The sequence below is a fragment of the Pelodiscus sinensis genome, chromosome 5 (assembly GCF_052426305.1).
Source record: "Pelodiscus sinensis isolate ZL-2025 chromosome 5, ASM5242630v1, whole genome shotgun sequence".
NCBI classification, from domain to species: domain Eukaryota; kingdom Metazoa; phylum Chordata; order Testudines; family Trionychidae; genus Pelodiscus; species Pelodiscus sinensis.
Window position 1 is genome coordinate 80,243,565 of NC_143056.1, and position 13,847 is coordinate 80,257,411.

General features: G+C 46.6%; 1 protein-coding gene across 2 annotated transcripts in view; it reads left to right on the top strand.

The window, feature by feature from the left end:
• HSD17B12 (hydroxysteroid 17-beta dehydrogenase 12) overlaps positions 1-13,847 on the top strand; it is a 156,843-nt gene that overhangs the window by 54,601 nt on the left and 88,395 nt on the right. For both annotated transcript variants that reach the window (XM_089778549.1, XM_075927517.2), the window contains exons 2-3: positions 4,776-4,822; positions 8,255-8,330. In XM_089778549.1, coding sequence (XP_089634675.1) covers positions 4,776-4,822; positions 8,255-8,330 — 123 coding nt within the window. The remainder of the gene's footprint in view (positions 1-4,775; positions 4,823-8,254; positions 8,331-13,847) is intronic.

The window sequence follows — 13,847 nt, forward strand, 5'->3', positions numbered from 1 at the left end:
ATCGTGTAGCCGATACAAATTGTATTGATTGCATGATTAGTCAGTAAGTGACCCCATTGTGACACTGCAGTTTAACTGTAGTGATAGCTGGGCATGAAACCACAGTGGGGGTAGGTTTGGGTCCTGGTATGAGCCATCTCAATCCTCAGGTGCTCTTTTGGCTTTTGCCCTCCCCCTCATTTGCACCCTTGTCCACCTGATTTCTGACCTACCTTTCATACAAAGTGGACTTTCCGGTAGCTATTACTTCCACTTGATGGGTGTCAGAGCTGAAAGCCCTCACCTCAGAGCTCCCATATCAATTTTTTTTATAAGAACAAGGAGCAACCCCATCCTCCCTTCCTGTCCAAGGTAGTGTTCCCTTCTCATGTCTACCAGAATGTTGTTCTTCCCAAAGCCGCTTAACATGGATAGAGAAAGGGCGCTGTACTCACTAGATGTCAGATATGCCCTTACTTTTTATCTTGAGTATAATAAACCTTTTCAATAGTTGATGCAGTACTTAATTTCTATTGCGGACCACATGAAGGACCTCCTGATTGTCACAGCGTCTGTCATCCTGGATCACTATGTGTATCAAGCTGTGCTGTGATTTGGCTCAGGTGCTGGCTTCACCTATCAAAGCCTACTTCACTCAGGGGTAAGCCTTGTCGGCGGCATTTCTGGAACAAGTCCTGATTAAGGACATCTGCAGGGCTGCAACATGGTCCTCAGTACATAACTTCATGACTCATTACACCTTCACCCAGCAGTCCTCGAATAATATGGCATTCAGCAGAACTGTACTGCACTTGGCAAAGAGTTGAGGTCTGACCTCCTTGGTACACACTGCTGGTAAGTCACATATTGGAATGTACACCAGCCATCACTTGAAGAAAGAACGGTTACTTACTTTTATAACTGCTCTTTGAGATGTGTTGCTCATGTCCATTCCAGACCCACCCACCTCCCCTTGTTGAGACTGTTCTGACAAGAAAGCACCGAAACGGGAGTTGGGTCAGCAGGGTTACATATGCGATGCTGTGAGGAGTCTTTACAGGGGGACGCTACAGCTGACCCAATGAGTACCGCTAGGGAAAAGTCTTCCAACAATTGTGCATGCAGTGCACGCACATATAAACTGGACATGAGCAACACACCACAAAGAAAAGTTTAAAAAGGTAAGTGATTGTTCTTTGTGCTGCATCCTCTAAGTCGGGGTGGGCAAAAGCCTCTCACTGACCGGATTCAGCACTCCTTGGGCTTTGATCCAGCCCATGAGGCAATTACAGGCCCCGCAGGGGGAAGGGAAGGAGCTCAGCCCCACCTCTCCTTCCCCATGCTGCCACTGAAGAGGAGACAGTGCTGGAGCTGAGGCTTCTCAACAGGGCTGGCCCCAGAGGAGCGGCTTCCGCTACCACGTGGTCTGGGGCTAGTCCTGGAGGCTGGAGGTGCCGCTGCAATGGCGGCCACAGGCCGCATGACCACTGTAGCAGCACCTCTGGTACAGTAGCAGTGCCTTCGGGCTGGCACCGGGCCGCGGTAGAGGTGTCTCCGGGGCTGGCCTTGCCTCAGGCTATGGTACTGGCACTTCCGGGCTGGCCCTAGGCCTCCTGGCTGCAGTAGTGGTGCCGTTGTGACTGGCCCCAGACCCTGTGGCTGTGGTACAGCCCCAGGCCACAGTACAGGTGCCTCCAGCTTCCTGGGTGGCCTGTGGCCACGGTGCTTCGGGGCCAACCCCGGATTGTGTGGCTGTGGCAGCAGTGTCTGTGGCCTCCGGGAGCCCATGGCTGCGGCAACGAAGCCTCCCTCTGGGGAGGCCAGGACCTCGTCGCTGCAGCCGTTGCTGCAGCCGTTGCTGCAGAGGAGCATGAAGCCAGGGAAGGTTCCCCCTCATGTCCAGACTCCCCAGTCGCGTCACTTCCCCCCTCCCTAAGAGCCAGCACCCCCAGCTTGCTCTGACACCCTCCCTTATTCTTGCATCCTCTCTCCTGGCCACACGCTGCACCATCCTTTGGTTCTGCTCTCTCCACCTGGCCAGACACCCTACTCCCAGCCTGCTTCTGCACCCCATCTCCCTGCCAGATCCTGCACCCTGTTCCTATATTACTTGCTAACAGCCCTGTCTCATGCACCGGAGCCCAGAGCCATAAAATCCACTAATTCCAGAAACCCAGAAAATCTGGTCTATGGAAAGCCCTGAACCTCAGTTTCTCCCTTCCCTTCCCTTCACCCTGTGAGGTTGGGGCATGAGAGGGAGTGAGGTGTCTCAGTTGGGGCCACATCAGTGAGCGATGGTGGGGTGAGGTTGGAGGAGTGTTTTTGCTTCTCACTTGTGTGGGCCCCAACTGATTGGTGGTGGTTTTTTTTTTTGTTTTTTGTTTTTTTGGTGGGTCAGTGACCCCAGACGCAAAAGAAGTTCCCCACCCCTGCCATAAATAAAGAATGTTGAAACCTTTTGTGTTGGACATATTTTACTTTATTTAAAATGAGGTTTGATAAACTTGCATGAGGAAGTTAAAATTCTTAATTTGTTTCATAATTTAAATTAAACTGTTCTTATTAGCTGCAGCTGGTTCAGAAAATGTCACTGTACCCAGCAGGGTAGTTCTCAGCTCCCCCCCATCCACCCGAGGCCCCACCCCTTCTGTGTCAGCCCGTGACCACTTCCAAAATTTGTAAAGTGGCTCCCCCCCTTTCCAAAATTATTGCCCACCCCGATCTAAGTGGAACTATCCTGAACAGGACACTCTTTTGAAATGTTTGAGTTGAAAACAATTTGAGGCAGGTTGAAACAAAGATGTTTGTTTCAACCTGATTCAGTTTTTTTGTTTTTGTTTTCATGCATTTTGACACAGGCAAAAGAGGACTAGTTTCACAAAAATGCTTGCTTTCTTAAGAACTAGAGTCCCATGATTAGAAAATTTACTTGGGAACTGGGAGAGACCACAGTACAATCTCCCTCTCAGAAACAGCTAAGTGTCTGAACCATTTTACTATGGGGGTATTCTGGTGTTGGGCCCTGCATTTCCTTTTGTTCTACTAATATAATTCTGGTAAAAAGATGGTCAATTACATTATTTGAGAAGGTATTGGTGCAGTTTCTCTCTTGGCTTGTTTACTGCGCTAACAAACTGTATGATAAAACATAATGTAATGTTTAGAGCAGAGTTTGCTTTAGCCCTTAAACTTAAGGGACAGTATCATTTGTCAGATTCATTACAATTCTGCAAAAACAGATGACTTGTTTTGTTCTTGATTTGTTGCAAGCAAACTGGACTCGTGTGAACCTGTTGGTCAGAAGAAATGGAAATGGGCACCTTAAATGAGCTCTCATTTCAGTTGTTATCCTACTAAAAGCAGCCCATCTGCAGCATGTGCATTAATAGTCATGAGTTAAACTTCATAAGAGGGGATGTCTTTTGTTTGAATATGTTACTACCGCTTTTGCAAAATTATGCTTTGAAGGAAAATCATTGTTGCCCAGTTATGATACTCTAACACCTGAGAGGCAGCTTCGGCAGATTTTAATTGAACTTAAAGTTGAATAGGAAATTTGGTTAAGGCTCCAAATTCAGTTTAATACAGTAAGTTTATAGGAGCAAAATTACCCCAGCTAGTGACAGGGAGGAATAGAATCAGCACAAAGGAATTTCTAGTTCTTGTGTGAATTTAGGGATAACATCATCTGTCATGTAGCCAAATCTCAATTGGGTTGTGGGGGTAAACTAGAACAGGCAGGTGAGTGGAATCTGCACAAGTGAGAAGAATATTTAAGTGTAGTTAAGTTGGCTGGCTGGCAGAGAAGAGTTGACGAAAGAGGTGTTGAATGTGCATGCTTAGCTGGATAAAGGGGCTAACAGGTGGTAAGCAAAGTAGTGAAAATAGATAGAACTGGTGTTATTTAGCTTTATTTGCGAAAACAATAGAAAGTGGTGTGAATTGAGTTTTGGAAACCCCTCTCAGAAGCGGCCATGATGTGCCAAGATTTAGTTCCTCATGGCCCATCAGTAGGTGAGGGTCCCAGAAAAACATGAGGGTCCAATACAGATGAGCTAGTCATCCTATGCCAGACTTGCCACTAGCAGGATGAATGGGTTTGTTGATTTTGAAAACTTTGGCTTTTGTTGAAAGGTTCAGAATACAAACAACTATTTTTTTCAGTTGCTGAAAACTAAAAAGCTTTTGCAGAAAACATGCATACCCCAGAAATTTTCAGAATTTAAAAAATTTAATTTTCTATAGCGGAAAAATGTTCCTAAGAATTTGTTTGACCATACTTTCCACTTATAAATCTAGCCTTTCTGAACACTGGGGTGTTAGCAGTGAGTGGAGGGGTCAGAAAATGAATATCCGAGTGGAAGTTAGTTCTAACCAGCTTTTTGCTGGCTGGTGTTTAGTCTACCATGAGTCTAGTTTTATCGATTCTGTATGGACCTCTGGTCATTTTAATCTCACTGTTTTAAATAAAACTAAACTGAGAGCTGTTTAATAGTCGCAACTTAATTTTTACAATTGAAAGTGAGAATTGAAAGTCACCATTTGGTCCATAAAAAGCAATCTGGGTCTCCAAATTTGGATTGCGGAGTTAGAAGAGGGAGTATCAGTTTTCTAAAGTTGGCTTTAAAAATAATTAATAATAAAGAAGAATGTGGAATAAAGCACCATGTGAGGATGTAACCTGGTGAGCTGCTTGGTCAGAAGGGGTGTTCCGGAAACCTACTAATGATTTCTTGGTTACAAATTATTATTGTAAAGGTAGCTAATTTATTTTTCCCCTTTTATCCTTCTTATAGTTGTCACAGGAGCTACAGATGGAATTGGAAAAGCCTATGCAGAAGAGGTAAGCCTTTTTTTCCCCTTTAGAAGTATCAGAATTGATACAGACCATATCTGGACTCTGGAAGTAAAATAGTATAATGCCATCCTGAATCATGCAAATGTGCACTAATTCTGTCCTTGTTCAGTTTTACCTGAAATGTCCCCATTTGTGTATTACACGTGGAGTATGAATATGTAAACTGGTATCTTGCACTTTTGCTTGGCTTTTAGACTGGGCAGCGAATCTGGCCTACAATAGAACAAATAAAGGAATATAATGTATATGATTGGGGTAACAGTTAATTTTGTTACAAATTGTATTTTCATAGAGTTATAAAGAAACAATCTAATCTGTTTCAGTTAAATATTGGTTTAAGAGCCTAAATTCTAATTTCCAAATTCTGCCACTGACCTTATTCTGAGATTGGGAAAATTATTTAACCCCTGCCTCAGTTTTCCTATCTGTAAATGTAAATATTCTCTTACCTCAGAGCTTTATTATTGAAGATCTTTTGTACGTGTCTTTGGGGTGAGGAAGTAAGGTGTACTACCGTATATGCTCACTGATTTATTTTTTCCTTTCTTTAGCTATTGTAAATAATAATAGCTATTTCTTCTTCGAGTGATTGCTCATGTCCATTCAACTTAGGTGACCCATGCTTCCCTCTGGACAGGTTCAAGTTGCTTGCAAGTTTCAGCTGCATGGTTGACTATGGCCAGGGTTTACCTATGCATTCTGGAACACATAGCAATGTGCAGCTATGTCATGCAGCTAGTTAGGCTCAGGATGTACTGTCTGCAGCTATGGCAAATCTCAGTTTACTCTCCGGTCAGGCATTGACTAGGCAGAGTGGTGATCTTCCCATCACACATCCTACAGGTACCAAATGTGCCATTCCAACAGCTGTGGGACTCCCTGGAGTTGGTTTCCGACACATTCAGTTGGGATTGCAGAGCCCATCTTGGCAAATTGTGGACAGAAGGAGAGTTGATTCTTGCAGAGTTGAGCCTCCACATAAATGTGGGCTGTATTAAGACCATGCGAGATGTTTCTCCCACACTTGTTGGGCAGATGGTCCAGGTCCTCACGGACAACGTAGCCAATGTTCTAAGTCAACAGACAGGCAGGAACTTGTTCCGCAGTTCTCTATCAGGAGGTATTAGGACCTTAGGACTTCTGCGTCCTGCACAGTATCTCCTTAGAAGGGCCCATCACCTTCCCATCCCCAAGAAAGCCATTTCAGAATGCCTGAGTGGGCAGTTATGTTTTCACCACAAGTGGGCTTTTCACCCAGAAGTGGCTTCTTGTGACTTGTGCTCTTCTGAGATTGGGAGTCTCCCAAAGTGGATCTATTTGTAACCAGGCAGAATGTAAAATGCTCCAGGTTTTACTCCAGGCAGGGCCTGGAGGAGAATTCCTTCGAGGACATCTTCCTTTTCCCATGGTCAGAAGGAAGCATACGTTTCCTCCACTTCCCCTAATCGGCAAGGTACTGCAGAAGATGAAGCAGGCTGCAGCGCGAGTGATCCTCATGGATATTTTGCTGCAGCAGCTGTGGCTGCCTCCGGTCTAGACAGCTCTTTTGTCACAGGATAATCTGTTGCACCTGGATCTGCAGCCCTTCCACTTCATGGTGTTGCCGATCCATAGCTAAATGTGCAGGAGTGTAGGCATGCTTGTTGGAAGTAAGGCAAGTCCTCTTGGAAAGCAAAAAGCCATCCACAAGATCCATCTGTGGTAAAATTGATCCTATTCTCTGTCTGAGAGGAGAGTGAACCCCATTGAAGCCCCTCTGCAGATGATACTGGACTGCCTCCACCTGGAACACTCGGATCTTGCTCTAGCATCAACCAAGATCTACCTAGCTGTGATCTCTGCCTTCCATCCACCCTTTTGGGACCATTCCATGTTTTTTATCTTGACTTTTCAGCCAGATTCTTAAAAGGTCTCAAGGCTTTTCTCACATGCTCCTGCTCCCCTATCTCCGTGAGACCTTAATTTGGTTCTGTCTGCACTATTGAGACCTCCCTTGCAGCCACTGGTTTCTAGTTCCATTCTCGCTGACACAAGTGAAAGGGACTTCTTGATAGCAGTAGCATTGGCTACGAGGGTGTCTGAGCTCCATATCCTCACATCATGGCCTTCTTTCATGGATAAGTTGCAGCTTGGAACTCATCCAACCTTTCTTCCCACATGGGCCAGGATATATTTCTTCCTGTTTTCTATCCTAAGCCCCATAAGGCCAGCAAGGAAAGGCACCTCCATGCTTTGGATGTCAGGAGAGCACTCACTATCTACCTGGCTCATATGAGGAACTTCTGTAAATCTGACGAGGTCTTCATGGCATAGGCAGACTGTGTGAAGGGTCTTCTGATCTCTTCAACAGATTTCCAGGTTGATCACTTCCTGCTTCAGGACATGATATGATTTGGCAGGGGTTGAACTTTTGCCACTGGTGAGGGTGTGCTCCACCAGGGCCCAAGCCTTTTCAGACACTTTCCTAGCCAATGTCCTGATTGTGGACATTTGTAAGACTGCAACATGGTCTTCGGTTCACATTTTCATGTCCCACTATGCCATTAGCAACATGCCAGAGAGGACGTGGGGTTCATCAGAGCTGTACTGAATTCTACATGTCCCTAAACTTACTGCTTGGAGTCATCTAAGTTGAATGGAAGTGAGCAATTGAAGAAAAGACAGTTGCCTGTTTCCGTAACTGGTGTTCTTAGAGATGTTACGTGTGTCCATTCAACATCCCCTTGTCCTATGTCAGAGTTTCTGGCAACAAGAAACTGGAAAGCGAAGAGGCCGGAGGCACACACATATAGTGCTGCATGTGTGTCATCTAGGGGGCGCCAGAGCTGAGCCCCTAAGGATACAACCGAGGAAAAATCTTCTGGTGCCAGTACATATGGGGTAGCGCACACACCACGTAAGTTGAACGGACATGAACAACACATCTCCAGGAAAGCCAGTTACAGAAACAGGTAACTGACTTACTTCACTTTCTCTGTTACCAGTCAGTATATCTTTTATAGTATTTGAACTACGGGATATTAGTGTATAATCATTAATACAATTAACTGATAAGCCTGGGCTCATTGGCTAATCCTAATGGCTACACCCACCCACCTCCTTGCCACCTCAGTATCAGAGGCAGCAGAGGGAGGGAGGTGATGGACGGCTGGCTCCTGTGGCATTTCCTGTCCAATTCCCCCCCCCTCCCCCCCCCCACGTCTGACTCCAGAAGCAGCAAAGGCTCCCCTGGAGTTATCTGCCCCTGAGCTGCTGCCTCTGAGAGGCAGCAGTGCAGAGGGTGGAGGGGCAGCTGGCTCCCTGCTGTTAAAGTCCCTAACTTGACCCAGGTTTTATCTTTTCTTCAAGAGTGATGCTGGCCAGTAACCTATTGCACACTTGTGATTTGAACTGCTCTGTTTCTTTTGTTTCTTTCAGCTAGCAAAGCATGGAATGAACGTGGTTCTTATCAGCAGAGCTCAAGAAAAACTAGAACATGTTGCCAGTGAAATAAGTATGTGAAACTTCTAAATTTTAAAATTAACACATGATAGCTAAAATACACCTCTTTTGGCCTTTGTAGTCCACATGAAGACAATTTTATAAGTATTACAGCATCATTTTAAATTTTCTATTACATTCTTAATTTTATATCACTTCACATAACACTTAAATTTCATGGATATGGTAAAAAGAGAAATGTCTAACTGTCCAAAAGTGTACAATTATCTCATTGCCAAGAGCAATTGAGGTGTAATCTAGAATGGGATACTTTCCAAACTGCATATAATCTCCTGGAACTCGAAACAATCCTAAACATTACCTCCTTATACTAATTCCAGCAAGTTGCATTCCCTCCATTTGGTTTTTCAGACAAAGAAATATGTAAATTAATATTAGTGGTAGTGTGGAACAAATTCATCCAGGATATAACTGTGCTGATGTCAGAGCAATTACACTAGGTAGAAGTAATCCACAATTTTTTAAACATTACAGGCAGTCCCCGGGTTACGTACAAGATAGGGACTTTAGGTTTGTTCTTAAGTTGAATCTGTATGTAAGTCGGAACTGGCCTCCAGATTCAGCCGCTGCTGAAACTGACCAGCAGCTGACTACAGGAAGCCCGATGCAGAGTTGCTCTGCCCCGGGCTTCCTGGAATCAGCCTCTGATCAGTTTTAACAGGCTGAATCTGGACGCCAGTTCCAACTCACATACAGATTCAACTTCAGAACCCCAGGCGTCCCCAAGTCAGCTGCTGCTGAAACTGATCAGCGGCTGATTCCAGGAAGCCCGGGGCAGAGCAACTCTGCCTCGGGCTTCCTGTAGTCAGCACTGGTCAGTTTCAGCAGCAGCTGACTTGGGGATGCCTGGGGCAGAGCAGCTGGGGTGCTGCCGGGTTGGTCCAGTAGCGCCCAGAGCGGTGCTGCGGGACCAACCGGCAGCGCCCCAGCTGCTCTACCACAGGCGTCTGGAAAAAAGCCTGGACTGCTGGGGGGGGGGGACTAGCTGCTGGGAAGCCTGGACTAGCTGCGCCCCTTCCCCCCCCCCCCCCCCCCCAGCAGACCAGGGAGACGCGGGCGGGGGACCGAGATGCACCGCGGTCCCGCCCCCTGGGTCCTCCGCGGCTTGGCTTTGCTCCGCGTCTCCCTCGTCTGCTGGAGACCAGCAGACCAGGGAGCAAAGCGGAGCAAAGCCGCGGAGCACGCTGGTAGTGGGACAGCCGCGGCGCGTCTGGGCTGCCCACGTGCTCTGTGGCTTTGCTCCGCTTTGTTCCCCATCTCCCTGGTCTGTTGGTCTCCAGCAGACCAGGGAGATGGGGAGCAAAGCCGCGGAACACGCGGGCAGCGGACAGCCCAGACGCGCCGCGGCTGTCCCGCTGCCGGCGTCCTCAGAGGCTTTGCTTCCCGTCTCCCTGGTCTGCTGGTTTCCAGCAGACCAGGGAGACGGGCAGCAAACCCCGTTCGTAACTGCGGAGCCGACGTAAGTCGGATCCGCGTAACTCGGGAACTGCCTGTATAAGTGGAGCTGCTGGTGGTGATGCTGTAGATAAGATTGCAGAATACTTTCCACTTAAGATTGCGGTCAGGTGCTTATAACTTGGCCAAACTTTAATTGATTAGTTTGAAACTTTCCATGCCATGTGTCTTCCTCTGGCTGCAATTGTTTTGGGAAGCTTCAGCAAAAAAAATTTAACCATTTCTGAAAATAAGAATATCAGGAAGTGTTTTTTATAAATGTTAAATTACTGTAAGCGTTTTGTTGAGGAACTTTCTAGCACATACATCCATAAGTTAGATCAGATACTTGACATTTAGGAAGAATTTAACTTGGAGCCTTTGAAAGATGCCAACTGCATGTGTTCAGCAGAGGATTTTTAGATGTTGATATCTAATTTCTCAAACATTTCATTTGCACTAAGCATGTTCTAGCTCAGGGCTGCAAAGATTGAGCAGGACTCTTCCTGGAGTTACTGCTCCTGGCATCAGATCAAGGAGACTGTCATTTCAGTTTTCTTATTGCTACCTGTATTGCTGGCCAGGTAACATGGAGATGGAAGAGGCAAACTGATTAGAGAAGTGATATGTTAGGACAGAAATGTGAGTAACCATTACAGCACACTCTGCTCCATAATGTAGAATAGAACCCAGGATTCTTCTTTAAGTACATATCACTGTAGTTGCATGCATGCTTTTTGTGTGTGAGCTTAGAATCTTTTGTTGACCAGTATCCAGTGGGACCACACCTTCCACATAATGCAGTGTTATATGAGGAAATAAAGATTACAGCAGAGTGGCACCAGCCCTCCCGCTGACCATTTGTGGCAATCAGACAGAACCTAGACCGTGTCCAGCCTGCTTCTGATATCCAGAACTTTTTCCCATAGAGAACTGTCATTTTCATCTTCCCTTTTTATTTTCTTGGGCAGTCCCTTCACAAAGAAAGAAATAAGTGTTTAGAACAGACGAGGGGGCATTCTCTTGTACAGTGGGGCAAAATGCTTTACCCCAGAAGCTAGCTATGGCAGATTCTAAACTTCAAGTAGTGTCCCCGTGAATGTTCCACTGTAGGTGTCAGGTTTGTCCCGGTGCTGCAGATCGGAGATCTTTACAGCAGCAGTCTGCTGGACAGGACAGTGCATGTGCGTTGGCCGTCTCATGCCGTTCACTCCATTTTTCTGATCATTCGCAGTCCAGCTCCCACCAGTTCCTCCTGACCATCCTCGTCACAGACGCTAGCTCTATCTCGCGTTCAATCCTGTCAGGAATTGAGACAAATCAGATGGTAAATAGTTGAAAGTTAATAGGTGTGTGTTAGTTTACTCATAGTTCGTAGTTCGGGTTTTTACTAGTTGTATACCTTCGTTTAAAAAATATACATGTTCCACCGTTTACTACTTGAGCCATGCCGGGTTTCAAAAAATGTGGCACATTCCGCCAGCCGATGCCCACATCAGATGGACACTCTTACCGTACAAGATCTGGGTGAGGGACGTATCCCTCAGAAATATCCCCACTTCTCCAAGCTCACGGCTCAAGCTAGGCAGGACAGGGAAATTAGGCTGAAAATGCGTCTCTTCAACAAGGCACTTGAGTTGCTGCCGACTGACTCTTCCCACTCTTCTAAATTTCTGGCGGTTGCCAGACATTGGCCTTCTTCATCAAAGCCCACCCGTACAAAAAGGAGACGACCTCCCTCACACTCCCTACCTCCAACACAGGTTAGCACAGGAGACAAGCCAGGCACTTCGGGCGTGGCTCCTATCTGCTGGCCCAACAAACAAACGAGCCTGAATCACGTCGGCACCCAGTCTGGCACGGACGATGCACGTGGCACCAGTATCTGGAGCAGAAACCAGACCGGCACCGAGAGACCTGGTACCTACTTCAGCACCAATGACACAGTCGGCGTCGACAGCTCCACCTATGGCACTGGTCGCTATGGCACCAGCACCACAGCCAGTACCGGCACACCACCTAGCGACGGCACTGGCATTTCACAAGAATGCGCAGCTGGCACCGGTATCTGTCAACACCTGCATTGTCACTGCACCGACACTTTGGGTGGTGCTGGACAGTATGCCAGAAGACTTGTGCACTGCCTGCTCCATCACCAACTCCCGAATGTGCCTCTTTCACTAGAATTACCTTCACCATCTCGGGTTCGCTCACCTCATCCTGGACATTCTTCGTAAACAAAGCTTTAAGATGGTGACTTTAGCAACTATCATCCCAGCACTGGACTACGGAGATTGGTTTGCATCCCTCGACCTACAGGACACCTACTTTGATGTGACTATCCACCTTGCACACAGTTGCTTCCTACGCTGCTTAGTGGGATCTGAGCACTTCTGGTACCAAGTTCTACCATTCAGACTTTCTTCAGCTCCCAGGGTTTTCTCAAAGACACTCGCAGTAGTAGCAGCATTTTTAAGACAGTCGGGAATCATCGTATTTCCCTACCTAGATGACTGTCTGCTTAGAGCCTCCTCATTCGACAAAGGCCTTTGTGCTACCAACATGAGGGCAGTATTCGAGGCACTCACTATAATCAACGTTCCAAAGTCATCCATGACACCGCAGCAATCCCTAGAATTCATAGGTGCACGCCTCGATTCTACCATGGTGCGCGCATACTTCCCCACAACCAAGTTATAGAGTATCCAAGACCTCATGCAAGTTCTCTCCACCAGTCCCATAACTCCTATACTTGCCTGTCTACAACTCATGGAATACAGGGCAGCTACGACCTACATCATGGCATATGCAAGACTACCCCTCAAGTGCCTTCAGCATTGGATAGCCATGGTGTGTACGCCAAACAGGCATGACGTTCACAGGATGGTAGTAGTACCTCGTCATGTCAAAGAATCATTAACATGGTGGACCATCCTCGACAATATGTTGGGTGGAGTACCCTTTCACTGACCTCAACCAACTATACAGGTCATGACCGACGCATCCTTGCTTAGCTGGGGCGCCCATTTACAGAACCATCAGATTCAAGGAGTCCTTACAGCACATCATATTCCTCAAACTGAGGGCCGTCTTCAACACTTGCAAACATTTTCTCCTTCTTATTTGTGGCTGTGTTGTGTGTTCTCACCGACAATATGATGGTATATTATATAAACAGACAGGAAGGGGCTCAGTACCGTTCCCTTTGTATGGAAGCAATACAATTATGGAACTGGTGCAACCAGCCAAAATCATGATCATGGCAGTGTACCTCCCTGGCAAGGACAGTGTCACAGCCAATGCTCTTAGCAGGTATTTTATAGCACATCACGAATGGGAACTACACCCAGATGTGCTCAGTGCGCTTTTCCACCAATAGATCGCTTCGCCACACATTGCAATGCAAAGTGCCCTCAATATTGCTCAAGGGCGGGATCCAGGGGAGATGCTCTCCTATTCAGCTGGAGTAGTCACCTTCTGTACTCCTTTCCTCCCACTCCTCTCATTCCCAAAGTTCTGGAAAAGATAGCCACAGATGGGGCCAGAGTAATTTTGGTGGCACCATTCTGGCCATGTCAGATGTGGTTCCCTTACCTGTTCCACATGTCGCCTTATCCTCTGTATCGCCTTCCCAGATGATGCAATTGCTAATGCAGGACCATGGGCACTTAGTACATTCTGAACCCAAGCACCTCTCCTTGATGGTCTGGTTCCTAGTTGGTTCCAACAAACAGAGTTGAGTTGTTCCCAGGCTGTTAAACACATTTTTACATAACAGAAGACTCAATGTGTGTATCACTTACCAGCATAAATGGCGTTGATTCTGCTTGGGTGTTTGGACAACAACCTAGACCCCAACACATTGCCTTTGCAGTGCATTTTGGACTATATTCTCTATCTCAAGCATTTGGGGCTAGCATTCTCTTCTCTCGAGGTCCACCTAGTGAAAATCGCAGCCTTCCGACACTCTGTGGACCGCTATTCTATTTTTTCATACCCAATTAGAAAGAGATTCATGACAGGCTTTACTAATCTCTTTCCATGCCATAGATAGCCTCCAGACCCCTAGAATCTG